Source organism: Harpegnathos saltator, unplaced genomic scaffold (genome assembly GCF_003227715.2).
Source record: "Harpegnathos saltator strain DR-91 unplaced genomic scaffold, Hsal_v8.6 scaffold845, whole genome shotgun sequence".
NCBI lineage: Eukaryota > Metazoa > Arthropoda > Insecta > Hymenoptera > Formicidae > Harpegnathos > Harpegnathos saltator.
In genome coordinates this window covers 616,512-643,533 of record NW_020230699.1, presented here as the reverse complement: position 1 = coordinate 643,533, position 27,022 = coordinate 616,512, and the positions used below count along the sequence as shown (strand labels likewise).

The 27,022-nt window shown below is 44.9% G+C and overlaps 1 protein-coding gene across 6 annotated transcripts in view; it reads right to left on the bottom strand.

The window, feature by feature from the left end:
- Positions 1-27,022, bottom strand: part of Nmdar2 (glutamate ionotropic receptor NMDA type subunit 2) — a 126,353-nt gene that overhangs the window by 30,770 nt on the left and 68,561 nt on the right. For all 6 annotated transcript variants that reach the window (XM_025307311.1, XM_025307313.1, XM_025307312.1 and 3 more), the window contains one exon: positions 6,871-7,100. In XM_025307311.1, coding sequence (XP_025163096.1) covers positions 6,871-7,100 — 230 coding nt within the window. The remainder of the gene's footprint in view (positions 1-6,870; positions 7,101-27,022) is intronic.

Sequence of the window (27,022 nt, the reverse complement as noted above, 5' to 3'; positions counted from 1 at the left end):
CGTCGTGCATCCTACCCGCGTCTTTATTCGCACATTTGTTTTCGCAACACGTAGAGGCCGCGCAGCCTTTCTCCCTCTATTTCCCCTTGGATTAGCATAAGACAGAAATTACCAAGGGCACCGTTACGCCCTTGCGAATTTCTACCTTCTTTCGTCTTTAACGAGCGAGCTTTTGCGGCTCGCCGTTGCGACTCGCGTTTCCGAATTACTTTGGCAACGCTATTCACCGCGTTAAAAGGAGCTCCGCACGGTTAGAGAATTCATGAAAATTCCACGTTGGTAATATGTCCAAGCACGTGCATAAAAATGCTTTCTTTCTCTCTCTCTCTCTCTCTCTCTCTCTCTCTCTCTCTCTCTCTCTCTCCCTCCCTCTCTCTATCTCTTCTTTTGCCGTAATAAATTCCCGAAAAATGTATTCCGACGGAAATATATGCAGTTGTTCCATTTTTCCTCCTCATTTTTCTTAACTCGAATAAATATTTCGGATACGACAGGATAAGTGGATTTTATGTACGCCGTGTTGAACTCGGGTCAAATATATTCGACAGTTGGATACTCGCAACGTCACAATTACGGGATTATTAATATGCCACGGAATTTTCACATTGTTCTGCATACATGCATAGAAATTCAGGGTACATGCATATTCCATCGGTGCAAAAACCGACGCCGGCTGCTCGCTGATGTTGACTAAAATGGACACGATCTGTCGCGATTTATCATTGTTAACTGCGGATACTTTCAAGTTTGGCCCGCGAAAAAAAAAAAACTAGCCGGTTTCCTATTATATGCACGGAAGATCTACAGAGACGAGAGCTCGCGTTCGGTGTGTTCAGGAGAAACTGGTGGTGATACTGCTAGTTAAACCAGAATTATACATTCATTCGTTTCGCAAGATCAATCTCGAGATTAAGTCGGACATCTCGGGGTCGACACGGTTTCGCCGCGGGGACACGTTAATGTAACTGGGAATTCTCGGTTTCCGACACGCAGTTGTTCCTCCAAGCCGCGAGCAGGCTCTCGCGCGCGTCACAAGAACGCCACCGCCCCGGGAAGAATCAATTATAATTATACAAAATTAGAAATGACAGTTACATATATAAATTACACATAATTACACATATTCACACAAGAATTTTCTCTCTGTACGGCCACATAAATAATCATCATGTATGATTGTATACGTTCAAATATGGAAAAATAATGCTGTTGAAGAGAAAAAGACGCAGTGTTGCTTAATTAACGACACTGCTTGATAATATTCTCCTCGAATAATAATAATTACGTGTGATAATTGCAAAATTTATAAACAATGATTTTTTCCCGGGGGGGGGGTGGGGGGCGTTTGTATTTCCAGCCGCGAGCGAGCGAGATTACGACGTGGCCTTTGTCATTCGCGGATGGAGGGCTGACTCTGGCGCTACTTCCGTCGTAGAAGAACATCAGTAGAGAACCGAGGAGCTATTTGCATATTAATACGCGCGTACGTGCCGCTCTCGTCGGAAATTACAGACGCGTACTTCGTCGCGTGTTCGGCATGAGATTTATCAGCCGGCGTGAAGGATCGACTTCTTCGCGTCGATCAACACGATCACGACAGGAAAAATCAAGAAGCGCGGCCGCGGGGGAAGATTGCGCCGCTCTACATGACGAAACTTCCGCCGCAGTTTCTCGACTGCTTCGCGACTGACGTCGCGCGAATATTGAAAGACAATTTGCCTTTTTTTGCGCGGTCGCTACATGTAAATATATATACAATCGCATATAAATGCAATACACACCAAATGGTTCATTGGCTTCGCTGCTCTAATACAGTTTCAGTCAGTTAATTAAAATCTCCGATGGACGCGTTTATCTCCAGCGGGAAGACTTACCGAAACGCCGGCGATATGACATTCATTATTTCGCAGTGCCTCGCTAATTGAATGAGAACGCGATACTCCGCGGTCGGAGAAAAATTATAAACGTAACGTGGATAAATTGTCTCTCGTGCCGACGGTATATCATGAGCGTGAAAACGTTGCGCCCGCGCCGCAGCTCCCAGTGTAATTTGTCGCCAATTATTTCGTTCACCGCGCAATATATACTCGCCCCCGTTCCTCCCTCCTCCTTCTCCAAGCGCGAATTTCTTACGACGCCAATATCAATTCGTTAAGGGAAGGAATAACGTTCCTCTGAACTGCACGGCAATTAGCAATCAGGGGAATTTGTTACTGCCAGCCACTTCCTTTCATCCGGCTGACGGAACACACTCGCGCTGCCTTAATTTTTCATTAACGGCAATTAGTTGGCCTCCGTTGGCCGCGCGAGTAAGAATGATTCGCGGTGTCTCCGCTCAGTGCTTTAATCCCTTTCAGCGCGTTCTCTACTTCGCTCTACTTCGCTCGCGATATGTCTCTCGCGTGCGCGCGAATACACCTCGTTATTCGCGCTTGATTAACTCGATTTATTACACCGGAACGAAGAATATTTCTTTTCGCCGGTAAAGTGAGCCGGACACTTGATGCGTTATGCTCTGCATTCCGGCGGGGCGAAAAAGCACCGATCATATCGCGCCCGCTTCTAGCGAATCAAGTGTCAAATGTGGCATGAGGCGAAATGCGGGAGATCGCGTCGCGATAAATTTGCATGAGTTCACTCGTGGAAACAGTTCAATATTTCGCCCGACGAGAAACGCTTTTAAAGTTGGACCGACTGTTTGTCTAAATTTGACGCGGCAATCCGCAGCAGACTCGCGAAAAAAAATTTCGCGCCTCGCGGCATGTCGATTAATATTTTTCACGTGTCTCTCGCAGCGCTCATATGCTCACCTCGCTCAGCTTCGGTCTTTACATTCGCACTTGCAGTTGTACGTCTCGTTGTTAAGTTTGTCGCGCGGTTCTTGCGATCGCTCAGCGCACGTATCAACAACTCCGCAATTTACTTCAAAAGGAGAATAACGGCGTTCCCACGTCGACGGTTTTCAAGCGACTTCGCGACGATTTGTCGCGGAATTTTCAATTACACCTTTCTCTCGAGATACCGCTCCTGCTCTCGTGGGAAACGTACCGAGCGTTAATTCTCCTTCCTTGTTTATCGACGTGGATGCGGTAGTTGAGCGACCTACTCCGCTGGGATATACGAGGCGCTACGTGACTAAGAGCGATCGCTTTACGATTAGACATTTCTACAAACAATTGTAAAAAATATATTGCTTCATTCTCCTTAGAGTCTTTAGTCTAAGATTTCATGTAAAACATTTGCGGTAAATAGATAAAAATTTCTCTCTTTAACTTACGATCACGGAAGAAATTGTTTCTTTCTTTTCCAGTTGGAAAGACTTAATCTCATATCAGATTAGAGAAGTAGTTTTAATTTGTTAAGAGTACCTTTATAATTCAAGATTTAATATAAGATTTGAGGCAATTAATTTCAGATCTTTTACTTTAATTTATAACTAAAAAAGATTGCTGTTTTCTTCCTTTTCTTATTGGAAAAATCCGACGTCATTAGTTTACAAAGTTATTGTTGAGGCTCATAGTTAGGGCGATAGTAAATTATTAAATTGCGAATAGAAGTGTCGTTCGAAAAGGATACGCGAGGAGACTCTCACAAAACTAGTAATAATAAACTTTAATAAAACTTCGTGACGCGGAACACGCGCTTTAAATTGAAATAAAGCATAACGCAACGAATGTTGTCACGCGTGACTATCAATTTATGAATATTCGGTATTTAACCTTTCGGAAGTTTCCTCGTTGCCGAGCCGATTGTTGTACGTCGACAATTGAAGCGGAAAATCGACTTGTCTACTTTGTGTCTTCCTCCGTCGTAATTTCCTAAGGTTGCTTCGCGCGAATCGCATCTCTCTCTCTCTCTCTCTCTCTATCTCTCTCTCTCCCCCTCGTCCTCTCTTCTTCTCTCGAAGAGAGCTCCAATTACTTCCACATCGATACTCTCGCGAATGCCTCTGGGAAACTTGTCAGCAAGGTATTTTCGAGGTAGGATTCGAGTCGGAGCTGATATATATTGATACCCGTTAACTTTGTTAGCTTTCTTTTCGCCTTCAGACTCGATAATTGTTCGCGATTTTATTTCGCGCCTGATCTTCGTTCGTCAAGTAATATTCATGACGTAATCGCTACATGCAACTTTGAACTCGAAAAATTTACGTCTCTTTTGATCCTTAAGTGCTATGAATTCCGACAAACATAAAAGAATTGTGTAAAAACACAAATGAAATATCTGCGAATCAACTCGACCGAAGGAAATGTATTCGAGCTAATTCAGCTGCAAATTGTACGCGTAATTATCAGAGGATCCGTTCCCATCTTGCTGAAGACGGCTTTACTCCTTTGATCCCTATTCTCTTTGTGATTAAAAATGCGTAACTGTAGTGAATTGTTGGTTCAATATTTCCTCGCCAGGAGAACGAAATAGAGCGGAATGTAAAGAGCCACTCGCGTTGCGTCGCGTCGCGTCTCGTCGCGTCGCGTCGTACCGTTTTCAACGGAGTGCCGTATTGTTTTTGCACGGAAATAGATTTTTGCACGGGCTCTCGAGTTTACAATGGAAACGAGGACTGCAACAGCTGTCGCACGCACACTACACAGAGGCGCGTATGCGCGGTCAAGTTTTTAACGTGTATTACGTGACCCGGTTTCGCGCAAATAAATGCCATTAAATGCAGAGAACGTCTGCCGGCAGCTGTAACCCCCGCAAACGATATCGATGATACTTCAAATTGGAAATATAACAACGATTGGTCCGAGCGCACTCGATGAATCTCGGCAGCGTGTTAAGCGCGTGTTACGCCTTGATGACACGAGCCGATCGAACGGCTACTTGTGGATTATATAATTTTGGTAATTTAACAACATACTCTGGATGGAACTTTTGTAAAACATTTCGATTATAAGCTAATCGCGACGATTGACTCGATCGGTACAATTGTTAGCACGGAGGATAAAGCACAGTTTGTTGCTGAAACGAGTCAGAACACTGTCTCTTCTATATAAAGCTTGCATTTAAAATTGCAATTTCCTCTCAGAGTCACAAATCAGGGTCAAAGTTGCATCATGTGATTAATCATTTCGAATCTTCCGATAGACTTCTCAATCAACTTTATCGTCAACTACATTACTTTTTCAACGTGAAATAATCAATCCCGTCGTTGTTGGTGAATGAAAAATTGCATTAGTCAGAAATCGGCCGTTGGCAATTTCGTCGGTCGATCATCGTCATCGTTTAATCGGAGTTTGGCGAAGGTCAGGCCCGGTAATTTATCGAGCGACAGTCGAGGCTGTATAACGACCCGACAACGAACGCGAAGTGCCTCTCCGTCGCGTGAGGAACATAAACGCCTCATTACATACGCGACGTTTTCGCGAGGCTCAACGCAAAATCCCTCGAAGAGCCCGCCAACAAAGGTGCACTGACGGTTACGACGGTGCTTTCCGAAGACCTCATTTACCGCATGACAAACGTTGCTACATGTCACCGTAAATGTTAACACACGCCCTCCCTTGCGGCATGAACGTTAGCTTCGGTGACGTCCGGTGCCTCCTTCAAAGGGAAGGACGGCCCTTTAATTTTGGATTTGGACGCGCATAACGGAGTTCTCTACTCCCCCCTCTCTCTCTCTCTCGCTCCTTCGCGTACTGAGTCGACGAAGGAGCGACTTGATGTATTTTGCCGAGACTCGCTCGTAAACGAAATAAATGCGTCGCGCGCCGTGACGTTCGACCTTAATATTCGGTCTTGACTTAAAAGCAGCGCCGAGTCTGTTCAGGACTTGATGAGTCTGATCTCGTACTCGGGAACGGCGCGGGTGGAATCATTGGAGTGTTGGTGCGTGCGTGCCGGTGGTGGTGCAGTAGTATATTATGCAACTCGCTGGCATGTGTGTTATTAACGAAATGCGACGACTGTTCGCTTGTTGAACGTTAGAGTTCAAGTTTCTGATGAGTCCTAGTTTGATGAGGGAAGACGGAGTGAGAACAGAAAATGTGTGTGTGTGTGTGTGTGTGTGTGTAAAATTCACAAATGATTTTAGATATAATATTTTTCCACCTTTCTCTTTAGCGTTCTACTGCTGCCTGCTCGGAGGTGAAAATAATTCTTTGAAAAGCGGACTGGTAAATCCCACGAGTTTTCGGGGCACGTGAATATTAAGTAACAAACGTTCGTCTATGGTCAGACGATATTTTCAAGTAATGAATACTCGCTTGTGATCCGACATGCTATCGTCAGGCCGCTTAGCCCGTCGCTTTGCGAATTATTTGAGTGACTTGTGTAGTACGAAACATATCATAGTCTTCTTCATGCGAGACCGTTTCAATAGAAGCGTATTTATTCGTATATAAGCGCGGACACACGGACGATAATTACAAAGTCCCAAAGTAGTAAAGTCGCTTTATAGTTTCAGACATACGCACGTCGCTCAAAGCAGTCAGAGGCCGCAGCCGCATCAAGCGAGAATAATTCTGCCGTTTGAATAAAATATAAATATAAACCGTTAAAATGTTCGTCCGTTTATATGTACGTGCTAAATTAAGAGGGCGGGTAACAGAGAGGGAATACGTCTACAAAGAGAGCTCCAACATGCACGGGCGTTTGAAGAGGCAATCGTTTAATCGCAACTCGGGCGCACAGCGCCCTGCGAAAATAATCCCCGGTAGAGCACGAAGGGAGTGCATACAGATGAATCAAAAAGTAATCGCATCGAAGAGAGACGTGAAAAGGCCCGCGCTTGTACAAAGATATAAAAGCGGAGGTCGCGAGCCCGTGAATGCCCACCGGGTGGATATCGACGCGTCGCGGGGGGAGAGGGATATCGTCGCGCCGGCACGAATACTCGGTCGGCAAAAGAATCCAATTTCTCATACTTACTCGCCCATGTCGGAGTCCTTGGCCACTCGACAGTGAACGCCGCGATCCACCAGGCATTTTCCGGTCACAGGATCGGGCGGTGCAAGATTGATGTAGGGCGGCTCCTCCAGGAAGGTTATCTTGAGGTAAAACTTCTCCGGTACACCCTGTGGCGGCGTGTGGGTATTGCCCGGCCAAACAATGTCCTTGATGTCCAGACCCTCTTTCTCCCAGGACTTCCAGACACCGATCTGTCGACAGGCGGGCGGAAAAATGCGCTCAGTTACGACACGAGACACGACAGGACACCTACGTGGCTTACGCGAACACGCGCTTCCGTCACGGAATATCGTTGTCGGTAAATTATTAGCATCGTTATGCCTCTGATAACGCGATCAAATGAATGTGAGTGAGATTAAAAGGGCAAGCGCAATGTTCGCGTGAAAGAGTGATGAAGAGAGGAGAGGAGGAGAGGTGAGAGAGCGGCACTTGACGGCAATTTATTAGTGCGTCGAGTTTGAAAGTTCTAGATAGGTTCCATCTTTCTCTCTCGCCCTCTCTCTCTCTCTCTCTCTCTCTCTCTCTTCACTACTTTGCTCCCTTCCAGGTAAGGCCTGCCGTTTTATTCCGCTTGAGCTTTATGTAACCTTTGACGAGGGTATTCTCTTTCTATCTCTCTCTGCGACGCGCTTTACTCTGATATTACTACTAAAACTGTAAAACGACATGAAATCCTTGAAATATTGATTTTAAGAAAGCCTTCTTAAAATCAACGACAAATTCTTCCCTCGCATGATACTTTCGCCTCGACACCGAGGAGACTTTTAATTTAACGTTTCTCACGAAGCGCTCGGCGGTGCGAGTTTATCTTTACTTTCGTCCTGAATTTTATATCGTCGACTCGATCGCGCGCGAAATTGTCTTCAAGACGAGCAGAAAGAGACGCCGGGGAATGAGGGGTGCGATGAGAAATGTGAATGCGGGCTGGAATTACCCAAGTTCTTCCAGGGGAGGGCAAAAACAGAAATTTGCGGAAGTGACTATTGTCGGATAAAAACGTCACGCGCAAAGAATTTGTCGGTGAATAGAAGCGTTCTGAAAATATAAATGCACTCGCGACATTTGTCAGTACATCACGACGATTTTTATTCAACGTATTAATCTTCTTTATAGAAATATTATTAATAATAATATATATTACCGTGCATATTATATACCATATAATAATATAATAACTGTACATATTTATATTATTAATATCGAGATATTATTGTATATATTATGGACAAACGAATGAACTTCTGAGGATGAAAAGTGATGAGCTTCAGCGATAAAAAATGACGAGCCTCTGCAGCGCGTTTTTGCAAGAGTTTCTCGCTAAGACGTGAAGCCGCTAAGGAAGAATGCTTCCTCGCGTGCATTCTCGCCGTCAACCCCGAATTCGCCGCGCACTTTCGCTCGCCTCCGACACCCACTCCCCCCCGCACGCATACACGTCGGCCCGGCTATCGACCGCGCAATTTACTTCTCACTCCGACGAAACCGCGCCCGGTTACGAAGCGTCGTTAGTCAACGTCGATGAAAATTCACAAATACATCCATCATCGCTAAAGCCGCTATCGTCGTCTCGGAAAAATTCGCCGTTGCAATAACGACCCAATCGGCGGAGATTCCAAACACTTTGCTTGCCCGTCGATCGGCCACGGCAAAGCGGAGAGTAAAGAAGAGAGAAGTTTGAGCGGGAATGGCGGAGACGTCAAGACGAGGAAAAAGAGACTTTACGACGCACCTGGCGGGAACATCGCGGGAAATATTGAGCCGCTCCCTAGATAACGTTAAGAAGCGCCGCGGATAATGCGGGCACAGCGCTTAAATACGCTCAAATGCGCTGAAATGGATACGTTGCAGCGCGCGGGCGATTAGCAGAGCGTGTTGTACAACAGACGGCGGGATCGGCCAGCTGAAATCATTAACGACATTTCGCAGCGGCGAAACGGTCCCGGCGCGGTAATTTACACGTCGATTAGCAACTCCATATTCATTCTTTGCGATGCTGAGAGCGCACCGTAATGGCAGTTGCGTACGAATAGCGGGAGGGCGGGGGAGTGCAAAAGGACCGGAAGGCCGATTCCCTCTGGCGTGTGGGCCAACGAAATATGGAAATAACGTCTACATAATTCACGGCGGCAATTAAAATCATTTGCACATACGCCGTCGGACATTCCGCGCGCGAGCGGCCTCCGGCGAGGGCGGCCGTGCGACTGGAAATACGTGACCGTCGCGCCCGGTAAGATACGTGAGTGGAATTAAAAGCGCATTCACGTGCGCCTTTTTGCATCCCCTCGGCGGCGCCCCCTCCGGCGACATCCCCCGGCGCTACTTTCCCGAAAGCTTCGCCGACAAGGATAAAATATATCGATTCCCTCCATTTGATGCGGGACGCGTCGAGTGACGCTGCTTGGAAGGAGAAAGGAGAATAAGGTGATTGTCGAGGGGAATAATTTATGTGTTATCGATGTTGAATTCCGTTTTCTCTCAACTACGCGGTGAGAAGAGACGTCGACGGGCTTTCTATGTTGTCGCGTCGGTGTTCTCGATTTTTATTCTAAATTTTCGGACGATTTGCAAAACGTTATAATCTGCACGTTCGCTTGAGCAGGCGGGATGAAAGGCGCAAAGGAATACACTACGTATCGCAGATGATAGGAAAGTAATATCTCACAGCTGTTGTCTCTTTCAAAGAGAATAAGAGACAGAAAAAAGGGTAGAGAGAGAGAGAGAGAGAGAGAGAGAGAGAGAGAGAGAGGTGAGATCCCCGTCCTCCGCCATAATAATATGCATTTACAGTATTGATTTCTGATAATTAAAGACGAATCCACGAGCTTATTATGGAGAATACTCTCGTATCATGACGGGAGAAAGAAGCCAAGGGAAGCCCGTGAAAATTACTCGTTAATTCGTAGTCCCAGGGAAGCCGTATTAATTTCCTTTTTCCCCCCCCGTAATATATTATTGAAAATCGATTTGCGCAAAATCCTTAGAATAATAGATTGCGCTTTCAATTGTTCTGTCCGAATATTATCGTTAACAATTAACAAAAGCCGAATTATCGTCGTAATCATTCTTCTCTGCAATAAAGTCGTAAAATTGTGTCAATATTTTACGTTGATGAATTTTACGACTATTTTCAGTACTTTATTTCATTTTTCATTTTTCTTTTTTTACGTCGTCAGAGACACTTTTATGTAGCATCATCAAGAGATACATTTGCGTTTCTATTTACAGTATAAATTCAATTCACCGCTTCTGATAATCACTGCAAACGTAAAGATGTTTTACGTAATAAAAGTATTTAGAGGTACATTTTCTGTACGTAACATACGTTGTTGATTTTTTAAAAATATCGTAATTACATTTTAATTCTTAAATCACGATTTATGATATTTTGATTGAATCATTCGCGAATAGAGATTGACATATATGTGAAAATTTAATAATTTTTATCCTGCCATTTCTTTCATTTTGACAATATTTAATAAGTCTCGCAGATTTTCTAATATTTTTATTTAATTATTTCAATATTATTAAATTATAATTACGCACAGGAATGCGAAAATTGTTAACGAAACGTACATTAAATAACTACAGATTATGATATAATGATGTGGTATAATGCTGAATATATTATTATAGTGCAAGTTGAATACTAAAATAAATTGCGGTTTACTGTCGCGATTTAGAGTGTCGAAAGTCTCGCGCTTCAATGTAACAATATACATAATTATACCGACGAGACGGAACAATGTTTGACGCAGGCTAGCGATTACATCCGATAAAATCGCTTGCTGCTTTCATGATTTCCTTAAATTATTCAAATTATATATATGGACATCAATATACACAATACCACGATGGTCGTGTGGGAGAAATCATTAGTAACCTTCATTAGAACAATGTATTCTCATTATTGTCACTAGCAACGTTACGAGAGAATTTTCTCCGCCAAATTTGAGGCTAATGTGTACGCGACTATCGCATTACGTTTTTGTTATTTTAAGAGCAAAGAGAGAGAGGGAGTAGTACTCTTCAATATTATTGGTTCCTCATCTGGGTGAAATAAGTCTGCTTTCCGGTGTAAAATCGAGTGAGGAAACTAATAATCGGAGAAACTAATTTTTATTTCAGATCTGACAGAGCTTATGATTGCGCACGGCAAATGTAGTTCCGGAGAAGGCGGTTCCCTGCGGACGCGCAATTTCAGCGGATGCGGGGTGCAGCACCGGAAGATCCGGTTCAGGGCATGTCGGCTTGAAGATGAATTCACGGATTCGTATTGTGCTCCTTTTGTGATAAAAAAAATATATATATATAACCAGAATATCTTGAATGATAATTAAGAGACGCTAACCCATTCATAGCTGTGCGCACTTTCCCGTTGAGGCATATTCATAACGCGAAGACAAAATAATTTTTTAAAATAAATGTATGTCAGTCGAAACAATCGAGCAAACGCTGCTATAATAACTGAGAATTTAACTAAGAATTGAAAGAAATTTTTGTTGCAGATCTCGGCGCAACGTGACCCCGATCCTGACTTCGAAGCGGTTCAATGAATGAGAGATATGTTAAAAATCGATCGAAAAATTGAAACTGCGTTCGCGAGTTATTCTGCGACCTGAGGATCGATGCGATTAGTTTTGTAGATTTTTGTTTGTTTACATAATTTTACCTCTGAGTAAAAATACGCTGTCGAATAAAATACATGACAAAACCATTAAAAGAGATCTGCAATCAATCCAGTACGATTTTTCATTAAATTTCTTCGAATATCAACAGTTATAGATATTAAACATTTCGCTTGAGGCGCGATTTAAATGTTCACTTATTTAGTAAATATTTAGATAAGCATAAAAAGCTACTTACGTTTCACAAACACATATAAATTTCGTCGAAATAAATTAAATTATAATAGTTTATACATCGTGGTCATCGACATCGACATCGATAAAATGTTGCAATACGATCCAAGTGACAAAATTTCACACGTTCAGCAGTTGTCGCGCTCGCAGAAACCTCGACTTCGCGATTCTCTCTAGTTCTTCTCTTCCTGTTTCGTTTATTTATAGTGACCGCCTGCGCGAGACTTGATACTTTTGAATGCAGACGTTGCGCTACAAGACAAAATAAGACAAAAATGTTTTTCTTTTTCTGCCGAAACTTTCTTTGCACGTCGAGCACACGTTCGACGAGGAAGTTAGTAACTACATCGTCGTACTTTTTTCTTCGCGTTCTTAATGACGTCCTTAAGAGAAGAGTTTCCGTCAACTTAAACTTGCCGCGATATTTGGAAAATAATCCTGGCAAAAACAATGGCGGACTAATCTTCGCGAAAATCGCGCGAAATGGTGTGCGAAAAATCCCCAAATACTCGTTGTTTCCTCTCTCGCGCTGATAAACTCGCGCGTTAACAAAGCCGCGAAACCGGTCTTCGTCGCGGCTGATGGCCGCCGTGCGAATTCCGTATCTCGTTAGACGAAAATTCGTGCGGCCCAGCCCGAGGTAAATTAAACTTTCCGACCTTGCGCCATCGAAATATCCGTCGCGGTTCCGTCGGAATATGAATGCACTGAACGCGGGTACAATGTAGTGAACTGAAGTGCAATTAACGCGGAACGATGCGGAACGCGCATCGGAGACCGGACGCGCGACGAAGTTCCGGAAGGGCGCGACGCGCACAGAATGACGTGCAGCGCCGGCGAGTCCCGAGTCGATGAAGCCGGTCGTGTGGATGTCGATGGACTCGAACCTCGGACATCGATGGGATAGATGCTCAACGCGAAATGGTGGGTGGTATAATATCAGTATCGTGCAATGGCGGACGCGTTTCGCACGTACTCGGTGGTCGCGCACAAAATCGCATCGATTTCCGAACGAGAGCGGTAGAGCGAAGCCGCGAAAGACATTCCCCAGAGGATAACCCCCGAGGCGTCATTTCGACTCTACATTGTCCCTATCCATCTCTCTCTCTTTCTCTCTCTCTCTCTCTCTCTCTCTCTCTCTCTCTCTTTCTGCCCGAGAGAACACAACTACATATCCAAATTGAAACTTTAAACAGGCCGTATCTATTTTCATCGCGCTTCATCGATTATTCATCGACCCCCCCCCCCTCCCCCCGCGTGCGCTGTTGCGCGAGCGCGGCTCGTTTAATCGAGTGCATTCAAACGCGAATTGATTTATTCGGCGCATTCCGAAACGTCCCGTTCAAACGGGCAATTTAACGGCGACGTGAACAACTCCGCCGCGAAACTGGGCTCCGGTTTATTTGCGCTCGCGCTCACTTAACTCATTCCCGCTTAGTTTTGCGTCCTTGGGCACGTGCTCGCTACGTGGGTCGCTCCGCGACGCAACACCGCCGTCGGCCGTCGAAATTGATCCGACGATCATGTACACGTCTCGCGGGCATGAAGAAAGTAAGTCGCCTTCTCGGAAAGTGGATACACACAAAGCAACTTGCTGGATGAGACGGCCCAATAAAACGAAATTGCCTCGAGTTCGGATGTGAGCAACGCCTAACTTTTGAATATGTAAAGCCTCGTCGGGCCGATACTGTCGTCAATATGTGTGTGTGTGTGTGTGTGTGTGTGGGCACCTATATATTAGAATACTGCACAAGGGAGTAGATCGCACTAAGCGTGTCGCCATGAAAATTCATATACGTGCCCGTGTACGGCAGTATGATCCGCTTTTCTCCCTCTCTCTCTCTCTCTCTCTCTCTCTCTTTGCCTCACACACACTCTCCCTTCCTTTTTCATCTCGCGTCCGAACTGTCATGCGAGAAAACGAAACAATCAGAATGGAAGGGCAAGGGAGACCTCATCCTCCTTTCGCCCGCTTCGATCAGTTTCGATGTTCCCGCGTGATCCGCAGAGCCGGCGATTACCCCATGAGAGATTTATGCGCTCTCGCAATTAAAACGCACGGCCACGTCGTTTGGTGTGCGCGAGCGCATCGAGCGCGTGCTCGGATCCGTGAATTAATAGCGAGATACACGCGCGGAGGTGCCTCGTTTCGTTGCGGAAAATCTGCCGTTTATATTGGAATTATACGGGCGGCGCATGCGAACGAGCCGAGCGTATTTATGCGCTGACGCGGTTATATCGGATTTATTTACAGCGGCTCGATCTCGCGAAGGATTAACGAAAATAGCATCGAACGGGATTGTAACGGACGATTAATCCGCGCTTCGAAGGCACTCGAGGCACTGTGTGAGCCCCTAATCTCAGGGGTGCTGTGGCGCGCGAGACTAATCGAGTCGAGCGTTCAAAATTGTAGCGACACGGCAGGATTGAGGAATTGTAAATTATTCGGATTTACGCGTCGCTCCCCATTCCTGAATAGAACAATTAGTGGAGATCGCAGGGAGTTACAGCAGAATTCTGAATGTTTTCGACACGCCAGTCCTTATTCCCAGCCACAGTGGGCCAGAATTCCAGAAAAGTGTCAAAAGATACATTTTTCGACTGTTTCTGGATTTAAACAAATATATGTCGTTAATATCATTTAATCATTGAATATCGTTAATTTTATTATGATTATAGAATTATAATTATAATAATAGTAATAATAATAATAAACCTTCTCAAAGAAATATAATACAGTTTAAGGATAAGAATTTTACATGGTTTAAAGAGATTGTCATAATTCTTGTACTACCAGTCGTTGGTGTAAGTCGTATTCGAAGTGTTTAAAAAATCTGTTGTTTTCATTACATATATATACATACATATATATATATATATATATGTGTGTATGTGTCGATAATTTGTCTCAGTGTTCGTATTTAATATTATGACTTGTCGATAAATAGTCCTAGTTTTCAAATTTCAATATTTTGATTTCGGGACATTGCGTGTCTACCAACATTGCAATAATTATTTTGTTCTAGCTGTCGTAAAAGCAGATAAAAGCAGACGCTCTTTCTTGGATATTAAAGTACGAAGCATCGGTTACAAAACCGATTAAGTCCAATCGACGAGTCACGACGAGTACGTTTTCAAAAATCGATATGCTCTGATAGATAGCATTGATATTTTCGTGCAAGCGAGCTAAGTTTTGATGCGTTACTATATGGTAATAAAATTATTTTTTTATAATTTATTATATACCATTAGAAAGAGGAAAAGTCATAGAATTTCTTTATATAATAACTATTATTATTCATGTCTATTTTATTTTTATTCTTGTTTTATTCGATAAAAATATCATTTGTATCAGTTAAATATGACAATTTGTGGCATTTGTTAAAGACGTCAGCTTTGTGAATATCGTGCGGCCTTAATATATGTCTAAGAGGAAAATCATTTTACATGTCATCAGTTTGACATTAATATTATCAAATAGACATGTATTTGTTTAAATCCAGAAACAGTCGAAAAATGTATTTTTTGACACTTTTCTGGAATTCTACGTGATATTGTGAGAGTAATCTTAATAATAATTTTAATAAATGAACATCTTTCGAGATTTTTCGCGGAATTTTCTTTCTCATATCGCGTATGTGTGTACATGTGTATGCGCGCATTTGCATATAATTTCAAGTTGCTGCAAATGTTTCCAAGAAAACCCATACATCTTACACGAATTTCTCTCTTTGCGTTTGCATTTCATTCTCGCGAATATTCAGCCCTCTGAAACTTCAACAAACCGAAATTTCGTGTGCATCCGCATGTTGAGATTCATGACGATATAATACAATATTAATATAACGAGATAAACAATATACGTATTTCTCTCTCTCTCTCTCTCTCTCTCTCTCTCTCTCTCTCTCTCTTTCCGCCAGCATATTATGTAGCTTAATTTAAATCGGGGATCATGACATAATGCGGTAACAAGCAAACCACACAGGGAAGACTCGGAAATTAAACTTCGGCGGGAAATATCTGGTGAAACGTAACACACGCAACGCGGCGGCGGCGGCGGCGGCGGCGACTACAAAGCGCCGGCAATAAATTAATGACTATATTAACATGCCATGAATTAATAAACAGATTACGAGTTCATTATATTACTCCGAGATTATACGCGGTTAGCCGTGCCGCGCATAGTGCCGCGAACGCGAACGTGTTCTTCGCCTGCTCATTCCCTCTTCCATGTCGCTCCGCGCGTGTTAGGCATTTCCGTGCGCTCACGCTCGCGCCTTATCGACGCGGAATCGACGCATCGCGGAGCCTCCGTGAGATCTCCTAATTATCGCGGTCCCATTAGCGTGTCGTTCGTTAATTATAAGTTCCGGCGGTAGTTGGCGAAACATTAGCGGTTACATCTTGTTAACCAATTTATCGTTTCGCAGCGGAGCTCGACGACGAAACTTTCCGGCACAATAACCACCGGGAGTCATGAGACATCGTAGGTTGACGTATCGACCAACCGAGCTGAGTGAAAATTCAGCGGCGCGCACGCGCGCGAATTAGTTATTCATTACATTCGCGCTTGTGTTTTCATCTCTATCAGTCTTCGCCTTCACCGAAGGCAATCTGTCGATTCGGTTCAGTTCGGTCCAGTTCGCGCGACATGTTTCTTACGCATGGGCAAAGCTGTCATATGTTATCGCGACGGGACTTTTTGCTGGTCGCAAGACGAGAACTCGTAGAACTTATAATTCGAGCTCGACTCGATATTCGACTCAGAGGAACTTTTTTTCTAATTAACAAACGACCTCGGGAGATCAAACTCTGCATCCTAATTAGATCTCGAGACATCTTCTACGTTCCCAGTTACTTCAATCTGCTTTTAATACGGACATACATTTAGACGATGTGTATAAGAAATATTTAACAATCATGCGGTAAACGCGTGATAGCACAACAAAGCACACACAGTCACCAAACAGACAGTCAGGCTCATCGTTCGCTCGAGAATTCGAGTAAACAGAGAAAGAAAGAAAAAAAAAAAGAAACGGAGAGTCCGATGGAGTATGTAATAAAAGAAGCGGAGATACAAGATTTGCTCTCTTTGGTTCCGGTTCGTTTGGCGGGCATAATAAACCAATTGGTGTTTGTTCAGCAAGCATTAAGCAATTCGTTAGCGAATTCGAGATAGGCTACGCATTGTTCCGCATGCAATTAGAATCTCCGCGTTTAGGCCAAGTCGTTTTTTTGTATACGCCTTCACGTGTCACACTGTAAGGCAATTTCGTTTAGAGCAATTATAATTTTATCATATTGGAGGACGTCTTTAGTTTCTCTTGCCCATCTCGATCAAAATTTCCTACGATTGTTTGCGGTAACGGAGCCGTCGCTCCTCGTCATCGAGCTCTCGTCAGTTTCCCGTTCACTCACTGAGATTTCTTCCTTCCGATTGGTAAACTCTGACGTCCCACAAAGCGTCTCAATTAGCTCGAACAAATGAGCGACGGCTGACGCTACTCATCCCGATCTGCCAATCTATCTGCCTATCTATTGATTCCGTTTCGCCAACTACGATGTACTGACCCCCCTCTACTGATTCTGTTCCGCTAATTCTGATGTACGCGATTCGCGGAATGCGCAAGGAGTCGGAGGGTTCCTCGCGATAATACGCGAGGAAACGACGCAGTCGATCTCACGGGAGGGAATCTTCCCTCCTGCGCCGTATATGTCGAAATTCTCCTCAGCTCCGTTCTCGCTCGAAAATGTTTTCACGCTCCGGATTCCGACAAATCGGGAATACCACCTGCAGGAGCGTCAATTTCCATCCGCCCTTAACTTTTCAATCTGTCGGAGGGGCTTTCCCGACGCGGTCGTTATTTTTTTACGTCCCCTCCCGCCAATTACAGGCATTTCGGGGACGTTTCTGAGATTCAACGGCGCGTGACGGAACGAAGGCCAACAGAAGGCGAAACGAGAGAGGAGAACGGTCGAATAAACTCACGAGGAGTTGCTCGGACGAAAATTTATCGGGGGGAGGACAGGGAGGCGAAGGGTGGATCACGCGGACGCGGCGGAAGGGGTTAATTAGACCGCGAGGATTTCGACCGCGACATAAAGCTGCCACGATGACCGACCTTCTCGATAAGCCCGGCAAACCGAGCAAGCGGGGATTACCCTGTGTTCTACGCTGCTCGCGTTTTAACGGTTGCGACGATACAGCCCGCGGTGTTTGGCACCGCTCCAGTTGTCCCATGCGTCGTACCCCTTGTCGCACCCCCCTGCACCTTGTATCACCCCTGCCGTTTCTCTCTCTCTTTCTCTCTCTCTCTTCCGTCCCTCCAGGCTGTTCTCTCTAATCTGCGAAACTTCCGGCATAAATTTCCGCCCAAGAATATCGCTTCCGGCGGAGGGGCGACTTTCGAACTAGCTCAGGCGGGGAAGGGGCGAGCTGGTGAGCCCCGAGGGGCATCGTGATCGGAAACGCGGATGGAAAAGGGCGTGATTCAGGCAACTTGGCGCGAGCGAAGTACACATAGTGTGCGCGCACCGGAAGTTCGGCGAGTTATTAGATACTAAATTAGCGAGTCTTCGCGCACTTTTCTACAGCGAACGGAACGACGGGGTACGGGCGCGCACGTCGTGGTTTCTGGCTCGGTTTCTTGTGGCCATCATCGCGTGTGTGTGTCCGGTGAATGTATTTCTCCCGGTATTTTGTTAGGTCGTGAGTCAAATGAAATCGCTTAACCTCAGTCGATTGAACTCAGTCGATTAAGAAACTAGCTGTGATTCAGTGATGACGGATTTTAGAAAGTTGAAATGAAATCTCAATCACTTACACTGGCAGTTTCGATATTTTCGGTGGTTCAATATTTTAAGAATTGGATATTTAAGGATTTTTTAAAGTCGCTCTTTTCAACGGTGAATCTTAAAAATAAAAAAATTATATCTGTTCTTTATTTCAGTATTTGTTACTTTTTAAATTTTAGATAAAAATATCAGGTATCTTCATTATCTAATTTTCTTTTATAAAAGATGTCCCAATTTTATTTTGATGAAATAAAATTCTGATTTAGTCGACGTGTTGAAAAATTTTGATTTTATATTCATAAACAGCGACTTTAAAAGTCCCTGGACACAAGATTTTAATGTTTAATTTTTGAAAATTCATTCTTTGCCAGCTGAAGCACTGTTCGCGCGAAATTCAACTTGCTACAGTTAAAGAGTTAATTGTTGTTACTCGTAATAATTATAAGTGTATTTTTTTCAGTGCTAATCTGACTTATAATATTGTGATTTTATAATATCACCTGATATTAAAGCGAAACCTTCATAGTAATTAACTTTTCCCGATATATTCAAGATTCGCGAGAAAATTTCATATCAAAAAGCAAATGAGTTCACGTACTCAAAAGATGTAATTCACAGGCGTATAATTTTACAGTAGTAGACAGAGTAATTTCACAGACGTGAAATTGGATTCTGTAGTGAGTTTTGACTATCGACGAGGTGGCGGAGAACGGTGGATAACGAATGGCGAATACTTGGTTCGAGCGCAGCGTGGATTACAGGGATCGTAAAAATGCGACAAACTTTTGCGAGCTCCTAATATTCAATCTCGAGCTCAACCAGATGAATGTTTAATACAAGTTCCGATATATAGGCGTGTTACTTGAAACCATTTTCCCGTACATTTGGCTTAGACTGTACAACTATTCAGCAACGACAATATTTCGCGAAAGCATTCAGTGCGACTTCCCGATCTCACCAAGTATAATATTTTGCTTATATTCCTCGCGAATAACGGGAAGCAATCTCAGACGAATTAATCCCGAACGATGACGTATCGTACACGCTAATTCCTCCAAATGTCCGTGTACTCGAGTACCAGAGTATCGGATCACAGCGTGAAGGATTCTCCCGTGCTCGTAATAGACAGACACGCGATCCACTTCCCTATTCTCTACACTTACTGACCAATTAACATCTCGTCGACAAGTACACTGGCGTCATCGGATGGCACTATTCAAGCAATTTCGCTAATTAGCTCGCAACACCGTGCGCGCGCGTCCTCCCTCCTCTCTCTCTCTCTCTCTCTCTCTCGCACGTCCGCGCTCGCATTATGCTGATCTTAGCTTCGGTACTCGCGTGGAGAGCGCGTGCATTACATACGCGAAAGGTCATTTTGAGTGCGAACGCGACGACACGAGGTTGGCCGGTGGTTAAATCGCTGACACCGCGCTCTCGCGCCGTTTCCACATTTCCGATAATCGATTAATTACTCGCGGTCTTGCGCTCGCGGCCGGCTACTTACACGCGATCGACGCCGATCGCGGTCGCCGCCTGTCGCCTTTTGCAAAGAGCGCTCCGCGGTTCATCTTGCCTCTCCGCCCCGTGCTGATGACATCCTGGGGCCGCGCCAGGAATACCGTCGTAGAATCCTGACTCGCCGGAACTTGGTCGAGGAGCTTCGTCGTTAAAGCGCTAATAATGTGACAGGCGGAGAGACTTACTCTTGTCGGAGGTTAATTAAAGTGACCGCGTCTGTCGCGCTTGGCTACGATCTGTCACGACGGCGATACAGCGAACTCTACATTGCACCGGAGAGTGGAGAGTGGAATGAGAGAAAACGGGACGAGAGAGAGAGAGAGAGAGGAAAATATACAACCAGTCCTCTTTTCTCCGGACTGGAAACATTGGCTGCGCGTCAGCGAGACGTAGCGGCCGTCTCAAAGGTGTCTAAGGTACACTAAGCTCTACGCTTACAATGTAATTCACTGCTGTTAAGTTGAGCTGAGATGAGGATCCAGAGATCCAAGTAGAGATCACAGCAAACCGCTGAGCGGTCCGTACTCTCCAGACCGGCAAAGATACCGCGTTCAAGTCAGCCATTTCTCTTTCCTTTCGGGAAGCCCTTTCTAGAATGCTGAGCACTGCGACGAGCTTTCCCGCTTTATAGCATGAAGTTCCATGTAACGACAGAGTCGCGCCCTGCCCCGCCATCGCCCTCTGGCCGATTGCTGCAGAGCTGTGATGTAGTGCGATTTAGAATTAAAGCCCCCTCGGGAACGCGGCGTATACACGTGTAATGATCGCACGTCGCTGCACGCCGGGGAGCCATTGTCGCGCTGACAAATTGGCCGCTACATTTTCGCGTGGCGATTTTCATCTCGTTCGTATCGGCAGCCCGGCGCCGGCGGCGATCTCACGCGATTCGCTGTAATTCCATTGCAATCCGGTGTATTTTTGTCCTTCGTTTCGACCCCTCGGCGCGCGTGTGCGCGCACACATCCGCCCGTTTATGATACATCGAGAAGAAAAACAGGAGAGCGAGCCATCCAGCCAATTACTTGAAATATTCCGGATCAGTAAGTAGTCCTTTGTTTCCTCACTCTTCGGCCATCCCCGTGTCATCTTAATTGATTTTTCTCGGCGCTTTTGTTATCCCAGCCGACTTTGCGCGACCGCGCTCCGTAGTTACCGCGTAATCCTGCGGGTCGCCGAGAATGTCCGGAATTCATGTTTGTTTGGCGGCAAATATAGGACACTAAAGGGAAAAATCAATATGGACTTGCGGCGCGCGAAAATAAAAGATCGCGTTGGCGTAAAATCCCGCCGGTTAACTTGTGGCGCGGTCGGGGCGGGGAAACTCCCACGTTACGGCTTGAAAAAAATTTAGACGCGAGGACAATGCGGCTGTTGTTGCGAGTGGCCTCCGGGGATCGACGGTGGTGGCACGGCGATAGACGTGTCGCGTCGCGGACGGAAAACTGATTGTCAACGTTTCGCATTGACGTCGCGCTCAACTTTAGCAGGTTGCTTAGAGATCTGCGATGTTCGATTTGCCGACACGCGTATTATTTTCGCTCGTTGCGTGTCTCAATTTACCCGCATGTAAACACGCCTCGCGATAAATTGGTTAATTAATATATAAATTATAACCGTATAACCGTATAACCGTATAATATATATAAATGTATTGTCGGTCACGCAACGGTCGCCATTCGTTTGTATTGTCCGGAGCTAATTGTGTTTCAACCCGCGCTAATTAATCGCATAGCGCGCGCGACGAAATCCGAGCGCGTCATGTTGCGTGAAAATGTGTCAGTTTTGCAGATCAGCTGAGGTGTTTGAGGAGTCTCTTCGTTTCCATTGCATTGCGTCATAATCTTCTGCTGACGTGAGTGTAATTATTTTTAATATAAATACTGTGCAAAATTGCAAAATTTTTAAGTGATGTAAATACGGCGAAAAAATACAGCGATCCCACTCCGACTGTTGCAAAATAGAGATTATTTAGAATTTCACTTTTCATAACACATATTGAAATGGATGAAATTCGAGACGTGCAAGCTTTTTCGGGCGTGATTACCAAAGATATTTCCAGCATCTCGGATTTCTGCAGATTGCAGCAATCGCGGTTGGAGATTCGGTGTACGTACGCAAGGATGTTTCATCGGTACGCAACTAGTCGCGTGAATGATGTTGTTAGTTACGGAAGTGTACAATTTACATTGTCTACGTCAATAGGTGGAATAACAGGTTCTGCTTGAGAAAGAGAGAGAGAGAGAGAGAGACAGAGAGAGCAAGGAGAAAGCGGCATCCTCGGTTAAAATTATCGATTAAAGTTCCACCGAACTTGTAGTTCACGATAACTTGCTCATATCTGCCTTGCATTCTAAGCTCTTGTCTTGCCAATCATTGCTAGCAGGTTATTCTAACTGCCAATTAGTATCGTCCGTTCAATTTGCGGCCGATTACGCGAACTATCGTTATCGGGCGCTCGCGAGATTGCGCAAGACACGTGGCAACAATCGACTGTAATTCGATATGTTTTAATTAACTTTAACGAAACCTGTTACAGTTCACATAAAACAAAAATCTCTCGAGCATATTTTTCGCTTGCCATTTCCGATATTCCAGGTGTTGGGAGTTAAATTAATCTCTCTCAATGTCAAATTTGGTACAATGGAATTTTTCAGTTTTCAGTCCCGGCTAATAATTTATCTTTACGGTCAATTTGGAGATACGATATTATAACTTATTACCGAAAAGAGAGACAAAGAGAGAGGGGGAGAGAGAGAGAGAGAGAGAGAGAGAGAGAGAGAGAGAGTGAATAAAAGAAAGAGAGAACAACGTGTATCAGCGAAATAAAATAAAATACATTTCCAGCCGGCGCAGAACAACACCACCAATTGTTTCCTGATGCCGGTATACACAAACAACAAACAGTCAGCTAAACATATACAAATATATATAAATCCCAAGTAAATTAATGAAATCCGCGTCGATGAGCGGGGTAAATCGCTTTGCGAACCGACAGCGGGAGCAAACACGCGCGACAAACAAGCGCGGAACGGAAGTCCACAGGCCGCGAACGAAGTCGCTCGCGCAATGTCGGAACGAGCGAGACCGCTCTGTCTCATCGCGACCATTTCCCCCGTGCCCGGTGCGATTTATCTCGCGAAACGTGGCGTGCCTGAAACATCGACTAAATGGCGAGTGTTTGCCGCACGTACGTCCATGTGTACTGTTGATTGTCGGAGCCGCGCTTCGCGAGCGCGCTTCGCGCTTCGCGCGCGCGCTCGCGTTATCTAGTCGACAACTGTGGAACGTGCGCATATTAATTAATTCTAGTTTCAGCTTCCTGAGTGACGACCTAATTTCGCGTTTACACGAATGTACAAGGGAGGGCCGGTGGAGCAAACGAGCTCGCGAGCGAGCGAGAGAAAGGGAGAGGAGGCAGAGAAGAGGAACAGAGGAAACCATCCTCAGCGATTTTAGCGAGATTCTTGCGCGCGGGAAGAATCGGAATTTATGTGGGTGTAACGTAAAGTGATTAGCCGATCGACGCATCTCACGCACGATATTTCGCACCGGTTTCTCGGGCCGCCCGCTATTTGGCGGCAGAGGACCGGGGTTCAATAGGGAAATGCACGGAAAACACGCCGTGTCAAGTTATTAACCGTTGTCGAGGTCGCGCGAGATCTCGCGAAAAATATCATTTTTCATCATCATTCGCGATCGTGTTCATTAGCGAGGATTACTAACGGACAGCAGTCTGATTTTCTCTTACGGTCGTATACCGGAGATAACGCGAGCAGCGGCGTTCGCGAGAACCGGTCGTATCAATTCGCGCAGCGCTGGAAAATAGCGTTCCTCTCTTCAAAGCGCAAGGCCGAAGTGTGATTTGCGGCTGAGCGATACGTGCGCCAACAGTCGACGTGATTTTCCCGTGCGAGAAGAGGGAAGGAAAGAGGAAAGAAGAGAAAGAAACGACGCTCCCCCCGTAGCGGCTGGCAATATACTGCGTCGATGCGTGCAATTACGTTAATGGATGTTTGCCGAGTCGCACGGCCATGTTCATGGATGCACGCGCCGAATTATCACGGTAATTTTCCCCGTGACGTTGGCTTCATGCGGATGAGCGTTTTACGCTATTAAGATTCCCGGCGATTTCTAAACGATGGCCGCGCTTGATGATCACCAGGCCGAGTTGCCGAGGGATGTTAAACATTTCGTTGCCTTTGAGATTCTAATGAACTCGCGCGCGGCACGCAGCAACTCGCGCTCAATAACATTATTCACGCCACGCTGATGCCCATTATACGGCATAAGCCATTAGCGTTCGGGATTCAATATTTCCTGCGAAAAGCCTCGCGCGCCGGTCGTCCCCGGCTTTTAACGGCTGCTTTCCGTCAACCGGGAATGGCTGGGAAAAGGAGTAAAAGAATGAAAAAAAAAATCGGGGAAACTTCGCGCGTCCTCCGTGTGTCTCAAACATCAAACATCAAACATTCCTGGCTGATGTGGGTACTTTTTGCAACGCTGCGTGCAAAATGAAGAATTAGCGTCGCATCCAGTCGGGCTAGGCACGGCTAATTGAAAATATAATATAACGAAATGGATATCTCTCCCTCGAAGCGTGCGAGATTATGCCAACGTTATCATCCTTCGGCTCTCGCACGCCAAAGAATTAATTAAAACAGTAACTGCACATCAAAAGAACCTGTGAATATAACCTGAACGATACCTGGTCTGGACCAATTTTCTTAATATTTGAATTTGCAAATTTGCAAATTATTATTGAATTATTATTGAGTTTGAAAATTATTATCTTTCTTCTCCTTCTCTTTAACAGTCAACCGCGCTTGGGATTTTGCCGAAAATTCTTCTATTTTTCTCCAAATGAGATCGAGTGCGCATTAAAAATTCAGTTTGATCGCACGAAGGCTTTATTCCTCTGCGCGACGTTCACCCGCGATATCTCGCTGTCTCGCTTTTATCGGCTTGTTCGTTCGTGCGCAGCGAACCGCGTCTCGCTCGCTCGCTCGTGCCTTCCATCCCGGTTAATTATTTCTGCCGCGGAATCGGAAGGACGTCACTGTCAGGACGGAATAAATGGAAATCTCGGCGTGTTCGCGGTTCGCTGGGTGATGATTCGCGCTGACATGATACGAACGGGAGATATAATTAGTGGCGGCGAGAGGAAGAGACGACTAGTTGCGCGAGGAAGAGGACCAACGTCGTGGAGGAAGGAACGGCAAAGTGTCGAGATAGTAGTCGTCGCGTGTTCTCTTAAATTAAAGGAAATAATTAAAGTCGTGACTCATGCGAAGGAGAGAGAGAGAGAGAGAGAGAGAGAGGGGGAGAGAGAGAGAGGGGGAGAGAGAGGCGTGAGTCGTCAGGATCGGGTCTCGGTCACGAATGCCGAGATAACAAAGTTTCACGCCCCAACGCGTCGCTCGCGCGGGGTGGTAAATTAAATTTTAGCGCACCTTTTATTACGCGATGGGTTGAATCCTGGATTAATAGTGTTTTAATTATAATATGTCATCAAGATAAGTGCCAGCAAACGCGTGGTGTTGTATTAACCTGCGAACGCGGGACTCGCAGCGGAAACGTAATCGTTCCGTGTAAGAGAGAAAGAGAGAGAGAGAGAGAGAGAATGTATATGTGTATGTGGCTCTTTCATTTAAATAAACGTCAATAATTTCTATCGAGAAATTGCCTCTTTTTCATAAAATGTTCAATGTCGGTGGTGATTCCCGGATTACAGAGCACTCCGTCGAAATTCCGAGATTAAGCAAGCTCGTAATTTTCATAGATCGGCTTTTTATGTTAGATTAATGAAAAAAGCTTTCATGATGGAACCGAGTGTTTAATGCGCTGAATGCATTTCGACGGGGGTGTAAAAAATTGAAGAAAATAACAAATCCCTTTTCACGTTGCGAACACGCTGATTTGATGAATATTATATATTTTTGTTAAACTGTTCCGTGGGTTTCTCGTACGCGCGCATTCGAATTATCAAACGTGTAAAAAATTAATCATTCGCGAACGTGTCTGATAAAGAGAGGAAAAGCTCCCCTTCGGATTAGCTTCCAGGAATTTATTTAAAATGTTACGAACACGCCACACACTCGCAACGTCGGAGGTACTTTAAAACTTGTCGAGTCACGAACTCTATTACGAAGTTGTCGGATCATTGTTAGATTGATTAATGAACAAAGTAACGAGAGAAATGTCAATGTCTCCTCTGGTGTACACGACATGCATTTCAGTTCAATGGATTTCAATCTTGTTACAAAGTTATTTATATATACACGAATGCTTCGTAAAAAAAATATCTGCATAAAAGGAATTTATCAAAAATCTGCAACAAAGCTGCACACCACCGAGATGCCTTCAAAAATAAGAATACAGAATTGAAAATTAATTATTTGGGAAAATCATGAACGAATTATATTCGTACAAAAGTAAGAAAAGTAAGAAAAGCTCCTATATTCTTTACTTGGTACTTATCAAAAGTCTTTAGATAGTGAAATAATAATAATAATAAGAATAATGTGGCAAAAGACACGCACAGAAGAGCAGAGCAACTTTTAGAGGAATATTTGATCTGAGTTCAGGTTAAAAAGAAAATTCTGTCGCGCTCCTCAAATCACGAATAGCTCGCGAACGGTACAAGGGCTTTATCAGCCGTTGTGCAAAAAGGGTCCACTTGGGCGGAAAGGGCTTATCCCTCCTCACAAATAGCGGATTTGCCGAAGTGGATAGATGAGCGGAGGGCGGAAACTCTCAGCCGTGTCGTCGTCGAAACATCGCGCTTCTCTCACAACGTTAGCGTCCCAAACTTTAATGAGGTGACGAAAGAATCCGCCGGATGAAACAGCACGCTGGACAAAGATGGATTCGCGTCGCGCACGGAACGTCGTAAGGTGAAACTAAAGTCCGCCGGCATTTTCGTCGGAGAATTCCCATCAAAG